The 23817-nt window shown below is 46.1% G+C and overlaps 1 protein-coding gene across 2 annotated transcripts in view; it reads right to left on the bottom strand.

The window, feature by feature from the left end:
• Window positions 1–15216, bottom strand: part of CBL (Cbl proto-oncogene) — a 107606-nt gene extending 92390 nt beyond the window's left edge. For both annotated transcript variants that reach the window (XM_032167696.2, XM_058446264.1), the window contains exon 1: window positions 14722–15216. In XM_032167696.2, coding sequence (XP_032023587.1) covers window positions 14722–14916 — 195 coding nt within the window. In that variant the 5' untranslated portion in view covers window positions 14917–15216. The remainder of the gene's footprint in view (window positions 1–14721) is intronic.
• Window positions 15217–23817: the final 8601 nt, after the last annotated feature.

The following is a 23817-nucleotide window of genomic DNA, read 5'->3' as shown; positions in this document are numbered from 1 at the left end:
CCAGCACTTTGAGAGATTATGGTGGGAGGATCACTTGAGGCCAGCAATTTAAGACCAGCCTGCCCAACATGGTGAAACCCCATCTCTACTAAATATGTAAAAATTAGCCAGGCATAGCTGGGTGCAGTGGCTCACGCCTGTAATCCCTACACTTTAGGAGGCCAAGGTGGGTGGATCACAAGGTCAGGAGTTCGAGACCAGCCTGGCCAACATGGTGAAACCCCGTCTCTACTAAAAATACAAAAATTAGCCGGGTGTAGTGGAGCCGAGATCACACCATTGCACTACAGCCTGGGTGACAGAGCCAGACTCCGTCTCAAAAAAAAAAAAAAAAAAAAAAAAAAAAAAAAAAAGCCAGGCGTGGTGGTGCCTGCCTATAATCCCAGCTACTTGGGAGGCTGAGGCAGGAGAATCACTTGAACCCAGGAGGCAGAGGTTGCAGTGAGCCAAAATCGCACTACTGCACTCCCGCCTGGACGACAGAGTGAGACTGTGTCTCAAAAAAAAAAAAAAAAAAAAGGCAAAAATGGTTCTTTGTCCAGAGTTATCGATGCAATTTCAAACCAAATACTTAGCATGAACCAGAGATTACAGTGATCCCCCTTTATCTTAGGGGGATGCATTCCAAGACCCTCAGTGGTTGCCTCAAACCGAGGATAGTACCAAACCCAATTGCGCCAATCAGAGCACGTTTCTGTGCATGTCTTCCATCCACAAATTTAACACCTTTTCCATCTTAACGAAGCACTGATCATATACCAGGGCCATGAACTATGACAGCAAGCCTAGTATGATTTCTTTTTTTTTTTTTTTTTTTGAGACAGAGTCTCACTCTGTGCCCAGGCTGGAGTGCAGCGACACTATCTCGGCTCACTGCCACCTCTGCCTCCTGGGTTCAAGCAATTCTCCTTAGCCTCCTCCCACGTAGATGGGATTACAGGAGCCCGCCTCCATACCCGGCTAATTTTTGTATTTTTTAGTAGAGACAGGGTATTACCATGTTGGCCAGGCTGGTCTCCAACTCCTGACCTCAAGTGATCCACCAGCCTCTGCCTCCCTCAGTGCTGAGATTACAGGTGTGAGCCACCATGCCCGGCCCTAGTATAAATTTCTTTTTGCTTCTTCAAAAATTTTTTTTTAAATAAAGAAGGGTTTCACCATGTGCCTAGGCTGGTCTCGAACTCCTGGACACAAGTGATACACCCACCTTAGCCTCCCAAAGTGCTGGGATTACAGACATGAGCCACTGAGCCCAGACCTTTCTTCAGAATTTCAAGAAGATTCATTCTTACTGTACATCTTAGTAACCTCGGAATATGATTTTTTTCTTTTCTTAACAACTTTCACCTGTTCACTTAAAGGAGGCATTTTCTGGCTTTTCTTTGGATATTTAAAATGCCAGCATCATTACTCTTATGCTTTGGGGGTCATTAAGTAAAATAAGGGTGAGTCAAATACAAGCACTGCAAGACTGCAACAGTTGATCTGAGAATCAAGATGACTACTAGGTGACTAACGGGTGGGTAGTGTAGATGGTGTGGATACACTACTATATCCACAGTATGTATCTACACTGCATAAAGGGATGATTCATGCCCAGGACAGAAGCAGCGCAAGATTGCAAGATTTCACCTCATTACTCAGAAGAGCATACAATTTAAAACTTCTGGATTGCTTATTTCTGGAATTTTCCATTTAATATTTTCAGACCACAGGTAACTGAAACTGTAGGAAGCGAAACTATGGATATGAAGGGACTACTGTAAATGTTTTAATATCACTTTTAGATGCCATACACTAATTAAGACACAATTGTGGATAAGGGTATCACAGAAGAGCCTGACTGGTCTAAAGTTCCTCCCCATTCCCTTTTTGTCTCCTCAGAGATTAATGGTTTGCCTCATGAGCCCCATTGACTCTATAGCATAGAGGGTTCCCAGAGCCCTCTACGTACTTCAGTTGTATCACACAAATTGTGAGTGCCGGGTCATCTTTAACTCCCCAGCAACTACTACATTTACGTTAAGTGTGACTGTGGAAAAGTGTCAACATAATTTTCACCTGAGGTAACTAAGAATCAGCTGTTTCTTTTCCTTTTTCCTTTCCTTTATTTAGAGACAGGGTCTCATTCTGTTGCCCAGGCTGATGCACAGTAGCAGGATCATAGCTCACCGCAGCCTCAAACTCCTGGGTGATCTTCCCACCTCAGCCTCCTGAGTATCTGGGACTAAAGGAACTCACCACCACGCCCAACTAATTTTTTTATTTTTTATTTTTGTAGAGATGGGGTTCTAACTATATTGACTAGGCTGGTCTTGAACTCTTGGCTTCAAGCAATCTTCCTGCCTCAGCCTCTCAAAGTGCTGGGATTACAGGTGTGAGCCACCACATCCAGCCAAAAATTTATATTTTAAAGTAAGTATTGCCGGGCACGGTGGCTCACGCTTGTAATCCCAGCACTTTGGGAGGCCGAGGCGGGCGGATCACGAGGTCAGGAGATCGAGACCACGGTGAAACCCCGTCTCTACTAAAAATACAAAAAATTAGCCGGGCGTGGTGGCGGGCACCTGTAGTCCCAGCTACTCGGAGAGGCTGAGGCAGGAGAATGGCGTGAACCCGGGAGGCGGAGCTTGCAGTGAGCCGAGATTGCGCCACTGCACTCCAGCCTGGGCGACAGAGCGAGACTCCGTCTCAAAAAAAAAAAATAAAAAAAATAAAGTAAGTATTACCTTCATAGTTGAAGAACATCATAATAAAAATTTTACATAAGATGTCCAACTTCCATTTATTTAAAAAAAAAAATCCGCCAAGCTTATCCAAAATAAAAGCAACTGTGGCATACAGCCTTCCTATATCAAGTCTGGTACCTGGGCCTGCTGCAATGACATCTTGAGAGCTGATTAGGAATGCAAAATCTCTCAGGCCCCACTCCAGACCTATTCAAAGTCAGTATTTTAACAAGATCCCCTGAATTGATCTGAATTCATGATAAAATCTGAGAAGTACTGGTTTGTAGGAAATCACTTGACACAGTCTGAACATCAGTTCAAGATCCACATAAAAAACTAAAATATGGGCTGCACATGGTAGCTCACGCCTATAATCCCGGCACTTTGGGAGGCCGAGGCAGGTGGATCACCTGAGGTCAGGAGTTCGAGACCAACCTGACCAACATGGAGAAACCCCATCTCTACTAAAAATACAAAATTAGCCGGGCCTGTGGTACATGCCCGTAACCCCAGCTACTCAGGAGGCTGAGGCAGGAGAATTGCTTGAACCCAGGAGGTGGAGGTTGCGGTGAGCCAATATTGCACCACTGCACTATAGCCTGGGCAACAAGAGTGAAACTATGTCTCAGAAAAAAAGATACGAGCTAGGTGACTTAAGTAGCTTGCTTAATCTGAATCTCAGTTTAACTGTAATAAGACACATTATTTTGAGATTTAACTTATCTGCAGATATAAAATTGTAAACTGCTCTATAATATAACAAATTATTACTTCTTAGTTGTCAGTTTTAACATGATGACATGCTGAAAAGTCAACTACTTGCTTAAGTATATAAATAATTCCAGGGCAATCAATGCTATTCCTCCAACCTTCTCGGAGTCACCGAGGATAAGACAGGTAGGGAGATAGCAGGGAATGGACCCCAAACTACGCACAGTAGATACCTCTTGGGAGGGTAGTTATTTGGGGGTATGGGGGTAAAAGAAGACTTACATTTCATTCTGTATCTTTTATGATTCATAAATTGTTTTTGGTTTTCTCAAAGATTGCTACAGTTATGTGCTGCTGTTTAAAATAAGTCCAAGAGGCTGGTCGCAGTGGCTCAAGCCTGTAATCCCAGCACTTTGGGAGGCCGAGGCAGGCAGATCACAAGGTCAAGAGATCGAGAACATCCTGGCCAACATGGTGAACCCCGTTTCTACTAAAAATACAAAATTAGCTGGGCGTGGTGGCGGGCACCTGTAGTCCCAGCTACAACGGAGACTGAGGCAGGACAATCGCTTGAAGCCGGCAGGCGGAGGTTGCAGTAAGCTGAGATCGCACCACTGCACTCCAGCCTGGCGACAGAGCAAGACTCCATCTCAATAAATAAATAAATAAATAAATAAATAAATAAATAAAAATACAGTAAGTCCAAGGGAGGAGGAGGCAGGAGTTAGGATCCCATCCCCACTCAATGAAGCACCAATGAATTGGCCTCATTTTAGTCCTTCCTCCATGGCAGATCCAAGCCACAGGGAAGGCAGCAAACAGTGGTGGTTGTGAGAAGGTGCCCAGGCAGTGGAGACTGTTACGCATGACTCACTAGCCATTCCAAAAACAGCAAAGAGGGGACCCAGAGGGGCTACTTATTTCTTGTGAGAGAACCACAGGTGCATCTATGATAGTGGCATCACATCTCCCCAGTGCTTGGATCCCCAGTGGATGTACACCACCAGTGCCATCATTAGCATCCCCTCTTCCTCCTTGCGGAAGCTGCTGCAGGAAGGAGCACTGTGGGGACAAAGCTGACGCTGGCTTCCAGGTAGCTGCCTACTCCCTCCTATTTTCTTCCAGCACAAAATTTGCTAATCATGAAAATATTTCATAGTGACTTGTTAAATGCCCCTCTTCTAACTAATCTTTTTTTTTTTTTTTTCTTTTTTGAGACAGAGTGTAGCTCTGTCGCTCAGGCTGGAGTGCAGTGACACAAACTCAGCTCACTGTAGCCTCCATCTCCCAAGTTCAAGCAATTCTTGTGCCTCAGCCTCCCGAGAAGCTGGGATTACGGGCATGCACCACCAAGCCCAGCTAATTTTTGTATTTTTAGTAGAGACAGAGCTCACCATGTTGGTCAGCCTGGGCAACACAGCAAGACGCCACCTCAAAAAAAAAAAAACACAAAAATTTAGGCTGTGTTCAAACGAATATTTAGCCCATTTTGCTTTTAGCACTCTAGGTTAATCATTAGGGAAATTACTTATTACAGTATAAATATTATTGTATGTTTGAATATAACACTGAACTCTGCTGAAGACGAAGACTCCAGGACCAATTTGACCATGATTTATCAGGTTCATTATACGTATACTGCTGGCTGAAAACATATTAAAAATAGGTTTTTCCTATAGCAAGAGTCAGCAAAAACTTCAACCAAACTCACAAAACAGAGAGAGCATACAATCTTCTTCCCTGGTCTAACCCCACTTTTATTCTATATGCCTTTCAAAATCCTATTGCTGATTACATGAAATACTCAACCGTCTCATGTTTTACACTAAGGAATTATGAAGAATCTTACATCCTTTGGGTGAGCTTTTCATAGGCATAAAACACAAATCATGTTTTACAATAACTATATACTACCTTTATAAGGTAAAACCTCTTTTAGTAAATGTTACCTTAATGAGCACTCGCTAAAGAAAGAAATAAATAAATAAAAAATTCCCTACCGGATCCCCTCAATTAATTAGACAGAAAATGAGGGACTATGTTAAGACAAAGCCTTGGTCCTCAGGAGCTCTAATGGGTGAGAGAGAGAGATGTTAATAAACTGAAGCTAAAACGTAAACTACAGTCTGAACTATCTGATCAGAAAAAAATAAAAAATGAAGTGGACAACATAGATTAAGTATAACTGGAAAAGTATACAAAAGCCTCTATGATCATCACACAAAGTAACTAGCACACATAATTTGAAGAAACACCAACCTTTAAGTAGACAACAGATATTTCATTGAATAGTACTAGTTAAACACTATCTTAGTACCATTCAAGAGAATGTCTACTGGCCGGACACAGTGGCTCACACCTGTAATCCCAGTACTTTGGGAGGTCGCAGTGGGCAAGTCACTTGAGGCCAGGAGTTTGAGACCAGCCTGGTCAACATGGTAAAACCCCGTCTCTACCAAAAGTACAAAAATTAACCAGTGTGGTGGCACACGCCTGTAATCCCAACTACTTGGGAGGCTGAGGCACGAGAATTGCTTGAACCCGGGAGGCAGAGGTGAGATCACGCCACTCATTGCATTGAGCCGAGACTGTGTGCCAGCCTGGGTGACAGAGCGAGACTCTGTCTTTAAAAAAAAAAAAAGTCCAGGCGGGGTGGCTCATGCCTGTAATCCCAGCACTTTGGGAGGCCAAGGCAGGCGGATCACCTGAGGTCAGGAGTTTGAGACAAGCCAGACCAATGTGATGAAACCCCATCTCTACTAAAAATACAAAAATTAGCCGGCCAGGACTGAGCACGGTGGCTCGCGCCGATAATCTCAGCACTTTGGGAGGCTGAGGCAGGCGGATCACAAGGTCAGGAGATCGAGACCATCCTGGCTAACACGATGAAACTCCGTCTCTACTAAAAATACAAAAAATTAGCCGGGTGTGGTGGTGGGCACCTGTAGTCCCAGCTACTTGGGAGGCTGAAGCAGGAGAATGGCATGAACCCAGGAGGTGGAGCTTGCACTGAGCCGAGATCGCACCACTGCATTCCAGCCTGGGCCACAGAGCGAGACTCCGTCTCAAAAAATAAATAAATAAATAAAATTTAAAATAATAATAATAAAACAGAGAATGTCTACTTCCCTCGAATGGGGGGAAATGCTGTATAAGTCAGAGGTCTATACAGCAGGTGACCTGAACAGGTCACTTTCTAAATAAATGGCTCTTGTGATTGACACTGTTGTATACCTGAGAAAGTAGTGTATGGAAGAACTAAGTTTTAGGAAAGTGGGTAATCCACCATTCCAAGTCAGGCTCCACCATTAACTAAGTTACTTAACCACTCTGAGCCTAAATGTCTTCATATATAAAACAGGGATGATACCAACGGGCTGCTGCAAAAAATAAGTAAGTTTAATGTAATTAAGACAGATGCCCCCGGCCAGGCACTGTGGCTCATGCCTGTAATCCCAGCACTTTGGGAGGCCAAGGAGGGCAGATCACAAGGTCAGGAGTTTGAGACCAGCCTGGCCAACATAGTGAAACCCTGTCTCTACTAAAAATACAAAAATTAGCCGGCTGTGGTAGCACACACCTGTAGTCCCAGCTACTCAGGAGGCTGAGGCAAGAGAATTGCGTGAACCCAGGAGGTGGAGGTTGCAGTGAGCCAAGACTATACAATATACAATTGCACTCCAGCCTGGGGCAACAGAGCGAGACTCCGTCTCAAAAAAAAAAAAAAGAAAAGAAAAGATGGATGCCCCCCTCCATACCTTTTCCATGCAGTTATTCCTTGGGGGCACACAAAGCTAACTACTGGCTGGGTGCAGTGGCTTGTGACTATAATCCCAGCACTTTGGAAGGCCAAGGCGGGAGGATGGCTTGAGCCCAGATGCTTAAGGATGCAGTGAGCTATGATGGTGACACTGCACTCCAGTCTGGGCATCAGAGCAAGACTGTCTCTTAAGTAAAAAATAAATAAAAATAAAAATAGGCACTTGGTCTCAAGTCACCCACTTGGCCCTCTTCCAAGTGTACTTTTTAAATAAATAAATAAATAAATCCCTTTTTTAAAAAAAGCAAAACCAAAAAACTTACAAAGTATCTACTATTACAGAAGGCTCCGTAACTGGATAAGCAGGTTACAGGTGCTACCCTCAAGGACTTTACAATCCTAAGAGGTTAAGATAAATACAGAAAAAATATTGACACATTTCACACACAGAAGAAAGATGTTTAAACTCAAGAGATCCTCATCACTTCAGACATATTTCTCCTATAGTCACATCACTTATATACCATTTATAATGTAATCTCCTAGAGTGTAACAACTTAATACCTACCACTATGCTTGTGTATGCAAACACAGGAAGGTAAGAAGAAAGGGAGGGAGTGAAGTAGTAGTCCAATTAAATGCTATATATTAATTTGCAAATTCTAAGTGTATCTCACTTCCAAAATACAGGAAGTTTCCTAAGGTGCTTTTAGGAGGCACAGGGCAGGCCAGGTGGATAGGGTAAGGCAGGAAAAGTTAGAAGGAAGGAAATAATCACCTTTTAAAAATACTTTCTTGGCTGGGCACAGTGGCTCACGTCTGTAATCCCAACACTGTGGAAGGCTGAGGTGGGAGAATTATTTGAGCTCAAGAGTCTGAGACCAGCCTGGGCAACACTGTCAGACTCCGTCTCTATTTTTTTTTTGAGATGGAGTTTTGCTCTGTCACCCAGGCTGGAGGGCAGTAGCACGATCTTGGCTCACTGCAACCTCTGCCTCCCGTAGCTGGGATTACAGGCACCTGCCATCATGCTCAGCTAATTTTGGTATTTTGGTAGAGACGGGGTTTCACCATGTTGGCCAGGCTGGTCTCAAACTCCTGACCTCAGGTGATCCCCCAGCCTCAGCCTCCCAAAGTGCTGGGATTACAGGCGTGAGCCACCATGCCTGGCCTGACCCTGTCTCTATTTTTAAAAATACTACTAGTTAATAATATGAATAAAAATAAAATATTTATTTATTTATTTATTTATTTTGAGACGGAGTTTTTGCTCTTCTTGCCCAGGCTGGAGTGCAATGGTGCGATCTCGGCTCACCACAGCCTCCGCTTCCCGGGTTCAAGTGATTCTCCTGCCTCAGCCTCCCGAGTAGCTGAGATTATAGGGATGCACCACCACATCCAGCTAATTTTTTGTATTTTTAGTAGAGACAGGGTTTCTCCATGTTGGTCAGGCTGGTCTCGAACTCCTGACCTCAGGTGATCCACCCACCTCAGCCTCCCAAAGTGCTGGGATTATAAGCGTGAGCCACCACACACCCGGCCAATAAAATAATTTTTTTAATTCAAAAAAATGTAATTTTTTTTAAGCTCATGATTTTAAATGTATTTTTCTAATAAACTATATTCTATTTAAAAATCATCAATACCTTAATGTTTCAATTATATAAGCTAATTAAAAATAAGGGCCGGGCGCGGTGGCTCACTTTGGAAGACCGAGGCGGGCACATCACCTGAGGTCAGGAGTTCGAGACCAGCCTGCCCAACATGGAGAAATCCTATCTCTACTAAAAACACAAAATTAGCCAGGCATGGTGACACATGCCTGTAATCCCAGCTACTTGGGAGGCTGAGGCAGGAGAATCACTTGAACCTGGGAGGCAGGGGCTGCGGTGTGCCGAGATCACGCCATTGCACTCCAGCCTGGGCAACAAGAGTGGAACTCCATCTCAAAAATAATAATAAAATAAAAATAAAATTCAAACCTAAAATAGATGCTCTACTTCAGGAGTGGGCAAATTATCACCTGCATCCTTTTCTTGTGGCTTTCACATTTTTAAAGAGTCGCAACAACAACAACCAGGCGCGGTGGCTCATGCTTGTAGTTCCAGCACTTTGGGAGGCTGAGGCAGGCAAATCAGTTGAGGTCAGGAGTTCGAGACCAGCCTAGCCAACATGGCAAAACCCCATCTCTACTAAAAATACAAAAATTAGCTGGGTGTGCTGGCGGGCACCTGTAATCCCAGCTACTTGGGAGGCTAAGGCAAGAGAATTGCTTGAACCCAGGAGGCAGAGGTTGCAGTGAGCTGAGATCATGCCACTGCACTCCAGCCTGGGCTACAGAGGGAGCCTCTACCTCAAAAAATAAAAAATAAAAAGAGTTGTAACAATAACAACAAAGAACATGAGACTTAGTGCGTGCCCAGCAAAGCCTAAAATACAGTATCTCCCCGTATCTGAGGTTTCCATTACCTGCAGTACCATACAATAAGATTTTTTGTTGTTGTTTTTGAGACAGAGTTTCACTCTTGTTGCCCAGGCTGGAGTGCAATGGAGCAGTCTCAGCTCACTGCAACCTCTGCCTCCCAGGTTCAAGCGATTCTCCTGCCTCAGCCTCTCAAGTAGCTGGGATTACAGGCACCCACCACCATGCCTGGCTAATTTTTGTTTTTTTTGTTTTTTTTTTTCTTGAGACGGAGTCTCGCTCTGTCACCCAGGCTGGAGTGCAGTGGCGCAATCTTGGCTCACCGCAAGCTCCGCCTCCCGGGTTCACGCCATTCTCCTGCCTCAGCCTCTCCGAGTAGCTGGGACTACAGGCGCCCACCACCACGCCCGGCTAATTTTTTGTATTTTTAGTAGAGACGGGGTTTCACCGTGGTCTCGATCTCCTGACCTCGTGATCCGCCCGCCTCGGCCTCCCAAAGTGCTGGGATTACAAGCGTGAGCCACTGCACCCGGCAATTTTTGTATTTTTTAGTAGAGACAGGGTTTCACCTTTTTGGCCAGGCTGGTCTCGAACTCCTGATCTCAGGTGATCCGCTTGCCTCGGCCTCCCAAAGTGCTGGGATTATAGGCATGAGCCACCACGCCCAGCCTACAGTAAGATATTTTGGAAGACTACATTTATATAACTTTTACTATAGTGTATTTTGTAATTGTACTCTTTCATTATTGTTGTTGGTAATCTCTTACTGTGCCTAATTTATAAATTAAGCTTTATCATAGGTATGTATGTATAGGAAAAACATAGTATATGTACGGGCTTCAGTACTATCGGGGGTTTTCAGGCATCCACTGGGTGTCTTGAACATATCCCCTAGAATAACAGAGGATTACTGTATTTACAGCGGCCCTGAAACCTCCCTTTACAGAAAAAGTTTGCCAACCTCTGTTCTATTTCGTAATGGAATTTAAAGTCTCTTACTAAATTGAGCCAGACGCGGTGGCTCACGCAGATTAATTGAGGCGAGGAGTGCGAGAGCAGCCTGGCCAACATGGTGAAAATCCATCTCTAGTTAAAAAAAAAAAAAAAAAAAAAAAGAAAAATTAGCCAGGTGTGGTGGCACATGCCTATAATCCCAGCTACTCAGTGGCTGAGGCACGAAAATCATTTGAACCTGGGAGGTAGAGGAAACAGTGAGCTAAGATCGTGCCACTGCATTCCAGCCCGGGTGACGGAGCAAATAAATAAATAAATAAAGTCTCTTACTAAATTAAACACTTTGATACTTTTAAATTTACATTTAAAGCAATTTATTTGTTTTTGAGACAGGGTGTCACTCTGTTGCCCAGGCTGGTGTGCAGTGGCTCGCTCAACAGCTCATTGCAGCCTCCATCTCCTAGGCTCAAGTGATCCTCCCTACCAGCTCGAACTTACAGGAAGGCACTACCACGCCTGGCTAATATGCGTATTTTTTGTAGAGACAGTGTTTCGCCATGTTGCCCAGGCTGGTCTGGAATTCCTGGGCTGAAGCTGGGATCAAATGATCTGCCTACCTCATCCTCCCAAATTGCTGGGATTACAGGTGTGAGCCCGGCATACATTTAAGGCCAATTTAGGTGACTTTTTCTCTTTTCTCTCCACTTCCCACTCCTCTCCTCCCTGCCCAATTGTCTTTTGGCTTACAAGCCACTTCACATACAAGTATTTATGCACATGTTCATTACAATATCCTGGGGTGGCAAAAAGAAAACCAGAGGCTCTTCTAACTTTTGTTTAATAACAAGCATTCTAGCACAAACATTTTTCCAACAGTAAGTTTAAGTTCCATAATGGATTAGTAAATCGGGCCTATGTTAACGAGAACCCATGACTTATGCCAACTTTTCCATCTGTATATATCCAATATTGGGGGAAGGAAAGAGACTAACAGTTCCCAGTGCTAATTCAATAAACTGATTAAGAATTGGCTGGAATAATATTCATCCAGCTTCAACAACAAAGATAAAGCAGGTATGAGATGGTGACTTAGAACTAAATGTGTGTCATTTAAAGGAATTAAACACTTTTTTTTTTGAGACGGAGTCTCACTCTGTCGCTCAGGCTAGAGTGCAGTGGTGCGATCTTGGCTCACTGCAACCTCTGCCCCAGGTTCAAGGGATTCTCCTGTCTCAGCCTCCCAAGTAGCTGGGATTACAGGCGTCTGCCACCATGCCCAGCTAATTTTTGTATTTTTTAGTAGAGGCAGCGTTTCACCATGTTGGCCAGGCTGGTCTGGAGCTCCTGACCTCAAGTGAGCCGCCCACCTCGGCCTCCCTAAGTGCTGGGATTACAGGCGTGAGCCACGGGGCCTGGCCCAGAAATTTTGTTAAAAAGAATTAAATGTGTGGGACATCTGCGGATTTGACAGTAGGTTCTTCACCACTTATAGCACATGAAGTCAAGGTGTGGTGACACATTTAAGACTTCAACAATAAAAATAAAGTGAAAAAAGAGGACACCTTATGCTCAAAACATCAAGGGTAAAAGAGATGGTGCAATCTAGTAACATCACGGAGGTATTCAGAAAATCTGGAAAGCAGTATAAACCTATCAGACTAACACATTAGAAAGTATCTACGTTTTCAGAGCAACTAGAAATACGTGATAAGGGGGGAACAGACAGTACTAAAACCAACTTCCGAGGCAAGTAATACAAAAATAAAACAGCCCTCTCCCTACACTGGAATGGAAAAGCTAGAAGACTACTTTCCGTGAAACTATCAAACCTGAAAAGCAATTTGAGTCAAACTTTGAGTCCTCTTTATTCTTCCCAAATAATTAAACATTCTGCAGAATAAATCAAAATTCAATACACATAATTTAAATAGATGAAGGAGTAAGACTTAAGGATTTTATTTGGGCTACCTTGTAGAATAGGACTATCTATAACTTACTCTGTATTTATAGAAACACTTTAATAAGAATACAGAATACTCTTATTCTTTAAGAATACAGGGCCGGGCCCAGTGGCTCACGCCTGTAATCCCAGCAGTTTGGGAGGCCGAAGCGCATGGATCACCTGAGGTCAGGAGTTCGAGGCCAGCCTGGTCAACATGATGAAACCCCGTCTCCACTAAAAATACAAAAAATTAGCTGGGCGTGGTGGCGTGCACCTGTAATCCCAGCTACTCTGGAGGCTGAGGCACGAGAATCTCTTGAACCTAGGAGGCGGAGGTTGCAGTGAGCCGAGATCGCACCACTGCATTCCAGCCCGGGTAACAAGAGTGAAAACTCCGTCTCAAAAAAAAAAAAAAAGAATACAGAATACGGAAACTCTTTAGTAAACAGATTATTCTTAAGCAGAGGCCACTAATCAACACAATTTTGATTGTACTGCACCCACATGTCTGATACGAGACACTCATTAGAAAAGTATTTTTTCTATGCCAGAGTAAATTTGTTAGTCCTTAACGATAAATCCCTAAAAAGCAAACAAACTTTAGCATTTGAGTATCTTCTGTGCTTTTTTTTAAAGGAGTCGACACATTTAAAGTTTCCTTTACACACCTAAACTTTCTGTAAGGATTTTATTATAATTTCTAATAATAAAATTAGTACTACACCACCAATATAATCAACACATAAATACTTGTGTCATTAATTACAATACCAATTATTTAACATGAGAAAAACCAGCCCTAAAAAGGTGGCTATGAAACCACTGGCATGCACTACAGGAGTGTTAATTCATAGACGGGACTTATGAAGCATTTAAATTGCACATTACATTGGCTAAATGCTTCATAATCATTTTATTAGCGGTTTCTAGTCCAAAACAACCCATGAAGAACTTACAGAAGAGGAACCGAGGCCCAGGGAGGAACCAAAGAAAACCAAATTTTACCCTGGAGGAAATAACACTACTCTGTTAGAACGTGCCAGATACTTCTAATCACTTTTCATACGCAATATGAATTTTGCCAAAGTAATTAATGAATATGAAAAATACCAAGAAAACGTATTGAATTCTAACAAAGCGTCCGACTGCTTAAACGCTTAAGCACTTGAGACTACATTTCATCATATAGACACAACTATAAGGAAGTAAAATTCTCCCAAATGACAAACTTAGTGGCTAAATATAAAGGAGTTATTTTTGTTCACACTTGCAAAAAGCAAACAAAAAAGCGTAATCAAAGAAGCTCAACGAACAAGTTTAAAGTCAGGACCTGTAATAAGGAGTCAGAACCGTTACCAGAAAAAAAGAACCCAGCTCAAGCGGTGTAGTAGGGAGGAAGTTATTAAGAAGTCAGAATCTGCTGCTGCTTAACAGGCTCAGCCAGTCCATCTTTCAGAAGATAATAGTTCTAACCAGAACTTGTGGTTTAATCAGTGCATATCTCAGCACCAGCAATGGATCACATCCAGTGTTTCTGAGGGTAACAAAAAACTTGAGCTGGCGCTAGATGTGGAGGAAAGTTCTTTCCTTGCCTCCATTAAACATCAATGTCTCTTATCTTCGTGTTACATCTTAATGAGAAAGGACTGTACTCTCACCCAGAGCACAGCTTCCCTGCGAAGCTGTCCTGACCCCAGCCAGGTTCACTCAATCAGAGCCCACGAACCTAATTCCCTAGTCAGACCTCACCCAGCCAAGAGCCCCAGCCGGTAAATCAAACACTCTTCCTCACCGCCACCCCCCCCGCCCCCACCGCTAACCTCCCAGGCCAATTCCGTGACCTACATCCCTACACCCTGCACAGAGCCCCAAACTCCGCAACCCCCATCATACTTCCGCCCCACTGGCTTCCCAGTTAACCTTCGCCCCAGCCCCCACTCCATCTTTGTCTGGCTACCCCAAACGCGGCACCCCAGCGTTCCCCGACTCCCAACGGCAGCCCCTCCCCCATGACGCCCCCCACCTTCCCGGCCTCGTCCCTGCCCCCACGTCCCCCGGCCCCCGGCCGGTCACCCCAGCTCCGCGCCTCCCCGGCTTCACCAGACCCGTCCCCTCCCCCGCTTCCTCCGTCCGCTCGTTCCCCTCCCCGCGGCCCTCCGCCCACGCCCACCCTGCAACAGCGGGCGCTCAGCCGGCCTTTCACCTTGTCCATGAGCTTCCAGCACTTCTCCACCATCTTCTTGTCCACCGTCCCCGGCGGGTGGGGGCTGAGGTGGTGGTGGTGGTGGTGGTGCGGCTGGAAGGCGTCCTTCATGAGCCCAATCAGGCCACCCGAGCCCGAGCCCCCGGAGCCGCCGCCGCCCCCGGCCCCAGAGCTCTTCTTCACGTTGCCGGCCATGGCCTGGGCAGGGTCGGAGCCCAGGCGGGTTCCGCCGGCTCGGCTCGACTGAGAGCGAGGGAGAGAAGCAGGGCGTGAAGGAGGGGCCTCTCCCGGCCGCCACCGCCGCCGCCGGCTATCCGGGCGGAGGGAGGAGCGGCCGTGGGGAGGGGAGTGGGCGGCGCCGGGAGTGCGCGGGACGCGCCCCTTCAGAGCGCGCGAGCCAGGGGCGGGCGGGGTGCGTCCTGGAGGCGGACCGACTTGCTGGTAGGCTCGGGGAAGCGGCCGGCCGCGGCCGGACTGGGCAGCGACAACCCCCGGGCCACCGGCTTCGAGCAGCCCGCGTGCCCACAGCTCCCGGAAAGCCGGGGCCAGGTTTCCGTGCCCGTCTCCCCCGCCCCTACGCCGGGGCGGGGCGGGGCCAGGCTGGGGCGGGGCCGGCGGAACCTTCGGGCCTGCGCCCTCTGCCGGAGAAACGGGGAAAGGAGCAGTGGGGGGGTTGGGGGAGTAGGTTCAAGGTGGAGTCTGCGCACTAGCCAGAAACCGAGACTTCCATGCTCATTGTGGGCGGGAGGCTGGCGCTTCTGGGGTGGGTCATGGGAATGTTTAAATTAAGACAGGTGGCGGTGGAATGGAAGAGTCCTGATGTCAAGTCTTTCCCCACGCCTGACAAATGAGGAAATCGAGCTTATTTGCTTATTTACACTGTGGGAGGATGGTGGGAGAAGAAGGAAAGTTATTTCTCCACCCCTTATTTTCAATTCTTCATTGAGACAGGACCAAGGACAGGAATATGAATGCTGCGTCCCATTCCAGCCGGATTAGGCCCCAGAAAGGCTTGAGACACTCAAGCCAGGAGCTCTTCTTCCAGGCCCTTTGACCTCTTGAAAAGAAATCACTTCCTTTTTCTATTTTTTATTTTTATTTTTTTGGCTTGTGAAGACTAGTTACGTTTCTGGGAATTGAATCTCAAACATGTATTTAAGATTCTCCTACTCAGAGCATTGCACCACAGGTCGGCGCCGCCAGCATGAGGGCCCCCTTAGAAGCTGACCTGCTGCTGGCTCTGCCTGAGGGAGTTCTCTCTCCCGCCCAGGGAACAGAAATGCTGTTCCTGGTCACTTCCACTTACTCAATTACACTTCTCTAACGTAAAAGTTCCGTTGGAAGAACTTTGAAAATAGGAACTTCCCTTCCAAAGAGGGAAGTGCCCTGCCCTAATTTACTAATTCTGAGCCTCGGTTTTGGGAGTTTGCAGACCCAGGTGTGTCAGTAAGTATCAGTTCCGCCTTCGATCCCCCTCCAGGCTCTTCCACAAAGCCCTTGACAGATTAGGGAGTTAAATTTATCAGGTGCTCCTGTAAAGGGGAAAATATCTTTGAATGCAGGGACCATTCAGCCAGGCATCCTGGGTTTGCAATTTAACCGCCTTTATCTAGAATTGATTTTGGAGTCAACATTATAATTTACTATCAGAAGAATTTTCTTTTATCAGTTTCCATCCAGGAAGAGAAGAATCTACGAAGGGAAAATCTAGGCAAAGCTCCATCCTTAGTGCCAACACCTGGTTGCAGGTCCTCCGTTTCTTTTCCCTGGACTATTGAATATTGAAACCTTTTCCTCTGCCTTCAATTCATCCTGCCACCATAGGCTTCCTAAAGTATACTTCAGACAGCATCACAAAAAAACTTTAAACACTTCCCATTGCCTCGGGAATCAAATTGACAAGTTGCTCTAATTCCAAGCTAAACAACTTTGTAGTTTTATACTACTCCCTGGTACACATGTCTTATGCTAGCTGACTCACCAAGTCATCAAATACAATTATTTCTTATTTATTTATTTATTTTATTATATTTTGAGACAGAGTCTCTGTCACCCAGGCTGGAGTGCAGTGGCACAATCTTGGCTCACTGCAAACTCTGCCCCCCAAGTAGCTGGGATTACAGGTGCCCGCCACCACACCTGATTAATTTTTGTGTTTTTAGCAAAGATGAGATTTCACCATGTTGGCCAAGCTGGTCTCCAACACCTGACCTGAGGTGATCTGCCTTCCTTGGCCTCCCAAAGTGCTGAGATCATAGGCATGAGCCACCGCACTTGGCCAATTCTTTCTTTTCTCATCACCATTACTCAGACTATTCCCTTATTCCCTCTGCCTGAAGTATGCTTTAAAATCCAATCCATTTGGCCCAGCACAGTGGCTCACACCTGTAATCCCAGCACTTTGGGAGGCCGAGGTGGGTGGATCATGAAGTCAGGAGATCGAGACCATCCTTGGCCAACATGGTGAGACCCCGTCTCTACTAAAAACACAAAAAAAATAGTTGGGTGTGGTGGCGCGCACCTGTAATTCCAGCTACTCAGGAGGCTGAGGCAGGAGAATCACTTGAACCCGGGAGGCAGAGGTTGCAGTGAGGCGAGATTGCGCCACTGCACTCCAGCCTGGCCACAGTGAGACTCTGTCTCAAAAAAAAAAAAAATACAAAAATTAGCTGGGCATAATGGAAGGCATCTGTAATCCCAGCTCCTTGGGAGACTGAGGCCGGAGAATCGCTTGAACCCGGGAGCCAGAGGTTACAGTGAGCCGAGACTGTGCCACTGCACTCCAGGCTGGGCAACAAGAGTGAAACTCTGTCTCAAAAACATAAATAAACAAATAAATAAAGTTAATAAGAAAAGGAAGATCGCCCTTTTTTTTACTTTTTTTTTTTCTTTGAAACAGAGTCTCGCTCTGTCACCCAGGCTGGAGTACGGTGGCGCAATCTTGGCTCACTGCAACCTCCACCTTCGGGTTCAAGCCATTTTCCTGCCCCAGCCTCCTGAGTAGCTGAGACCATGCCCAGCTAATTTTTTGTATTTTAATAGAGACAGGGTTTCACCATGTTGCCCAGGCTGGTCTTGAACTCCTGAGCTCAGGCAATCCACCCGCCTCGGCCTCCCAAAGTGCTAGGACTATAGGCGTGAGCCACCGCACCTGGCCACAATTTTTATTTCGCTTGCTTTAGAAAATGTACAAGAGAGGGGTTTGGACTGTTGATCACAATGTCATTCCCATCCTGGATTATGCTAGAGTTGGTTCATCCTGCCTCACATCATGTAACATGTAGCCTTTTTCTTTTTTTTTTTTTTTTTTTGAGACGGAGTCTCGCTCTTTCACCCAGGCTGGAGTGCAGTGGCGCGATCTTGGCTCACCGCAGGCTCCGCCCCCCGGGGTTCACACCATTCTCCTGCCTCAGCCTCCCGCGTAGCCTACAGGCGCCTGCCACCTCACCCGGCTAATTTTTTGTATTTTTAGTAGAGACGGGGTTTCACCGTGTTAGCCAGGATGGTCTCGATCTCCTGACCTCGTGATCCGCCCGCCTCGGCCTCCCAAAGTGCTGGGATTACAGGCGTGAGCCACCGCGCCCAGCCGGTGTAGCCTTTTTCTTATCCCACTTCACCTTCACCCCAAACCACATCTTCATTCTGCACCTGAAAGTCCATTGACTGGGCTGGGCACAGTGGCTCACGCCTGTAATACCAACACTTTGGGAGGCCGAGACGGGTGGATCAACTGAGGTCGGGGTTTGAGACCAACCTGATCAACATGGCAAAACCCCGTCTCTACTAAAATACAAAAATTAGCCAGGCGTGGTGGTGGGCACCTGTAATCCCAGCTACTCTGGAAGCTGAGACAGGAAAATGCCTTGAATCTGGGAGGCGGAGGTTGCAGTGATCCGAGATCGCACCACTCCACTTCAGCCTGGTCACAGAGCGAAACTCTGTCTCAAAAGAAAAAAAGGAAAGTCCACTGACTGAACGTATTCGTAAACTATATTCTCTTCTGAGGTATAGTTGCTTGTATTCTGCAGTCTCTATTCTAATATCATTCTATGCATCAGAATGAGAAAAGAAAAATAACTTAAAGCAGTCTGAACTATGTGAGGTATGCAAAATTATCAGGCCCAGAGAGACATGAGTATGGGACTTCAGTCACAAATCCCCGACCCATGCCTGGGGGCAATGGTTTAAAGGCATTTGGTCCCTGACTAGCTGCCTCACCCATTATCTTCATGTTCGTGGAATCTGACACAAAGAACAACGTACAGCCAATCAAATACCTTACGCTATGTTAAGGTAAGTGATTGGCAAACAGTTTAGGAACTGCCTCTTCTATTTATTTATTTATTTATTTATTTATTTTCGGTGGGGTGGTGGTGGTCTCAGGTTGCCCATGCTGATCTTAAATTCCTGGCCTCAAGCTATCCTCCTGCCTGGGCATCCCAAAGTGCTAAGATTACAGGCATGAGCCACTACACCTGGCCTCTTTTTTCCTTTAAAAACACACTTGTTGGCCGGGCCTGGTGGCTTACGCCTGAATCTCAGCACTTTGGGAGGCGGATCACAAGATCAGGAGTTCAAGACCAGCCTGGCCAAGATGGTGAAATGCTGACTCTATTAAAAATACAAAAAATTAGCTGGACGTGGCGGTGGGCACCTGTAATCTCAGCTACTCGGGAGGCTGAGGCAGGAGAATCACTTGAACCAGGAGGCAGAGGTTGCAGTGAGCCAAGATCGCGCCACTGTACTCCAGCCTGGGCAGCAAGAGTGAAACTGCATCTCAAAAAAAAACAAAAAAAAACCCCACACACATTTGTAACTGCTATTAATCTGATAATCTGAGCCTATTGTCCAGGGCAACTTGAATCTATACTCCTGGATTGCTGTCCTCAAAACTGGCCCAAGTAAACTCTCTACTTAAATTTGTGCCAGTTTTTTCCTTTATGTCAACAAGTATAATGGGGACACTAATGATTCCATGGGAAAAAAGTTCCCAGACCAAGCAAGGTAGCTCCTGCCTGTAGTCCCAGCACTTTGGGAGGCTGAGGCAGATGGATCGCTTGAGCCCAGGAGTTGGCAAGACCAGGATGGGCAACATAGCGAAATCCTGTCTCTATAAAAAATACAAAAATTTGCTGGGCGCAGTGGCTCATGCCTGCAATCCCAGCACGTTTGTTACAGGAAAGGGGTCCCAATCCAGATCCCAAGAGAGGGTTCTTGGATCTCGCACAAGAAAGAATTCAGGGCAACTCCATAGAGTAAAGTGAAAACAAGTTTACTAGGAAAGTGTTGGAACAAAAGGATGGTGACTCCATAGACTTAACCATTTTCATGGTTATTTATTGATGATATGCTAAACAAGGAGTGGATTATTCATGCCTCCCCTTTTTGCACCATACAGGGTAACTTCCTGATGTTGCCTTGGCATTTGTAAACTGTCATGGTGCTGGTGGAAGTGTAGCAGTGAGGACGACCAGAGGTCACTCTCTTTGCCATCTTGGTTTTGGTGGATTTTGGCCAGCTCCTCTACTGCAACCTGTTTTATCAGCAAGGTCTTTATGATCTGTATCTTGTGCCAACCTCCTATCTCATCCTGTGACTTAGAATGCCTTGACCTTCTGGGAACACAGCCCAGTAGTTCTCAGCCTCATTTTACCCAGCTCCTCTTCAAGATGGAGTTGCTCTGGTTCACATGCCCCTGACACTTGGAGATCAAAGCGAGCAGATCACCTGAGGTTAGGAGTTCGAGACCAGCCTGGGCAACATGGTGAAATCCCATCTCTACCAATACAAAAATTAGCTGAATGTGGTGGCACATGCCTGTAATCCTAGCTACTCGGGAGACCGAGGCACAAGAATCTCTTGAACCCGGGAGGCGGAGGTTGTGGTGAGCTGAGATCGCACCACTGCACTCCAGGGCAACAGAATGAGACTGTCTCAAAAAAAACAAATAGGCTGGGCACAGTGGCTCATGGCTGTAATCCCAACACTTTGGGAGGCCGAGGCAAGCAGATCACCTGAGGTCAGTAGTTTGAGACCAGCCTGGCCAACATGGCAAAACCCTGTCTCTCCTAAAAATACAAAAATTAGCCAGGCGTGGTGGCAAGTGCCTGTAGTCCCAGCTACTTGGGGAGGCTGAGGCAGGAGAATCGTTTGAACCTGGGAAGTGGAGGTTGCAGTGAGCCAAGATCACACCACTGCACTCCAGCCTGGGCAACAAGAGCGAGACTCCATTTCAAAAAACAACAACAACAACAAACAAACAAAAAATTAGCTGGGAGCAGTGTGTGTTCCTGTAGTCCTAGCTACTCAGGAGGCTGAGGTGGGAGGATCACCTGAGCCAAGGAGATTGAGGCTGCAGTGAGCCGAGATCACGCCACTGCACTCCAGCCTGGGCCACAGAGCGAGACTCTGTCTCAAAAAAAAAAAAAAAAAAAAAAGAAGGAAAAGAAAAACCTCCCAAACAGGCTTCTAGATGAGGAAGACAGGGACAGGAAGCCCCCACTGCATTACAGCACAGGAGAAGGAGGTGGTAGAGAGAGAATAAATGAAAAACATGCTCAAGATTAGAAGAAGCTGGTCTGATGGTAGTGGGTTATCAGAACTTATTAACATTAGTGTCATGTCAAAGAAAATAGTCAAACTCTGTAAAATATTTGAAGATATTTATTCTGAGCCAAATATGAGTGACCAATGGCCCGTGACACAACTCTCAGGAGACCCTCAGGACAAGTGCCGAAGGTGAACAAGCTACAATTTGACTTTATACATTTTTTTTTTTTCAGACAGAATTTCACGCTTGTTGCCCAGGCTGGAGTGCAATGGCGCGATCTCGGCTCACTGCAACCTCCACCTCCCGGGTTCAAGAGATTCTATTGCCTCAGCCTCCCAAGTAGCTGAGATTACGGGCGCACCAAATGCTCGGCTAATTTTTTGTATTTTTAGTAGAGATGGAGTTTCACCATGTTGGCTAGGCTGGTCTTGAAGTCCTGACCTCAGGTGATCCACCTGCCTTGGCCTCCCAAAGTGCTGGGATGACAGGCGTGAGCCACTGTACTGGCTTGCTTTGTATATACATTTTAAGAAAACATAAGACATCAATCAATATATGTAAGATGTACATTGGTTCAGTCTAGAAAGGCAGGACAACTGGAAGCAAAGAAACAGGCAAGGGAATTAGGGTTAGAGTTAGGGTTCCAGGTCATACGTAGATTCAAAGATTTTCCAATTGACAATTGCTTGAAAGAGTTATTATCTAAAGACCTGGAGTCAATAGAAAGGAATGTCTGGGTTACAATAAGGGGTTGCAGAGGCCAAGGGTTTTTTGTTTGTTTGTTTGTTTGTTTGACAGAGTTTTGCTCTTGTTGCCCAGGCTGGAGTGCAGTGGCGCCATCTTGGCTCACCACAACCTCCACCGCCTGAGTTCAAGCGATTCTCCTGCCTCAGCCTCCCAAGTAGCTGGGATTACAGGCACTCGCCTCCACGCCCGGCTAATTTTTTGTATTTTTAGTAGAGACAGGGTTTCGCCACGTTGGGCAGGCTAGTCTCAAACTCCTGACCTCAGGTGAATCCGCCTGCCTTGGCCTCCCAAAGTGTTGGGATTACAGGCGTGAGCCACTGTGCCCAGCAAGAGACCAAGGTTTTATCATGTAGATGAAGCGTCCAGGTAGCAGGCCTCAGAGAGAACTGATTGTAAATGTTTTTTCTTTTTATCTTTTTTCTTTTTATTTTTTGAGACAGGGTGCCACTGCATTGCCCAGACTGGAGTGCAGTGACGTGATCATGTCTCACTGCAACCTCAACCTTCCCAGGCTCAGGTGATCCTCCCACCTCTGCCTCCCAAGTAGCTGGGACTACATATGCACACCACCATACTGGGCTAACTTTTGTATTTTTTGTGTAGATGGGATTTCACCACGTTGTCCAGGCTGGTCTAACCTTCTGGCCTCAAGTGATCTGCCTGCCTCAGCCTCCCAAAGTGCTGAAATTACAGGCATGAGCCACCAGGCCTGTAAATGTTTCTTATCAGATTTAAAGAGTGTGTTCTATCAGTAATTCTAAAAGGGAGGAGGGTATGATGAGGCATGTCTGGCTCCCCCTTCCCATCACAGCCTGAACTAGTTCTTCAGGTTCACTTTGGAAAGCCCTTGGCCTAGAGGAGGGGTCCACTCAGATGGCTGGCAGGCTTAGAATTTTATTTTTGGTTTATAGTCACTAAAGTTGGTATACAGACCCCACTACTAAATTCCACTGGCTTCAAAAATAAATAAATAAAAGATTAGAAGAAAAATATCCTCCAGATTTAGGAGATGTCCACAAGATTAGTTGACTCTGAGTTACAGGAGCTGTAAGCACTTGGGAAGTCAAGACTGGCTCCTCTCTTTGCTCTGTAAAATGCCCGGAAGTTCATGTAAGTGCCATGCAGCCACAAGGTGACAAGCATGAACCAGCCTCTGCCTGAAGTTACCCACTACCCAGAAGAAGGAATTTTCAATTCCAGATCTTGTGGCTTTTTTTTTTTTTTTTTGAGATGGAGTCTTGCTCTGCTGCCCAGGCTGGAGTGCAGTGGCGCAATCTCAGTTTACTGCAACCTCCGCCTCCTGGGTTCAAGCGATTCTGCTGCCTCAGCCTCCCCAGTAGCTGGGATTACAGGCACGTGCCACCATGCCCAGCTAATTTTTGTATTTTTTAGTAGAGACAGGGTTTAATAATGTTGGCCAGGCTGGTCTCGAACTCCTGACCTCACAATCTGCCCACCTCAGCCTCCCAAAGTGCTGGGATTACAGGTGTGAGTCACCGTGGCCAGCCTCTTGTGGCTATTTCTACAGATCTGCTCCTGATAATAGGCAATGGACCAAAAATATTGAGGGTGACAGAGTTGAAGAGAAGTACCTAAAGAAAGAAGCCCGGGCGCAGTGGCTCACGCCTGTAATCCCAGCACTTTGGGAGGCTGAGGCGGGTGGATCATGAGGTCAGGAGTTCAAGACCAGCCTGGCCAAGATGGTGAAACCCCATCTATACTAAAAATACAAAAATTAGCCAGGCGTGGTGGTGGGTGCCAGTATTCCCAGCTACTCGGGAGGCTGAGGCAGAGAATTG

The sequence above is a fragment of the Hylobates moloch genome, unplaced genomic scaffold (genome assembly GCF_009828535.3).
Source record: "Hylobates moloch isolate HMO894 unplaced genomic scaffold, HMol_V3 SCAFFOLD_11, whole genome shotgun sequence".
Taxonomy (NCBI): domain Eukaryota; kingdom Metazoa; phylum Chordata; class Mammalia; order Primates; family Hylobatidae; genus Hylobates; species Hylobates moloch.
This window is presented reverse-complemented; position numbering and strand designations above follow the sequence as displayed.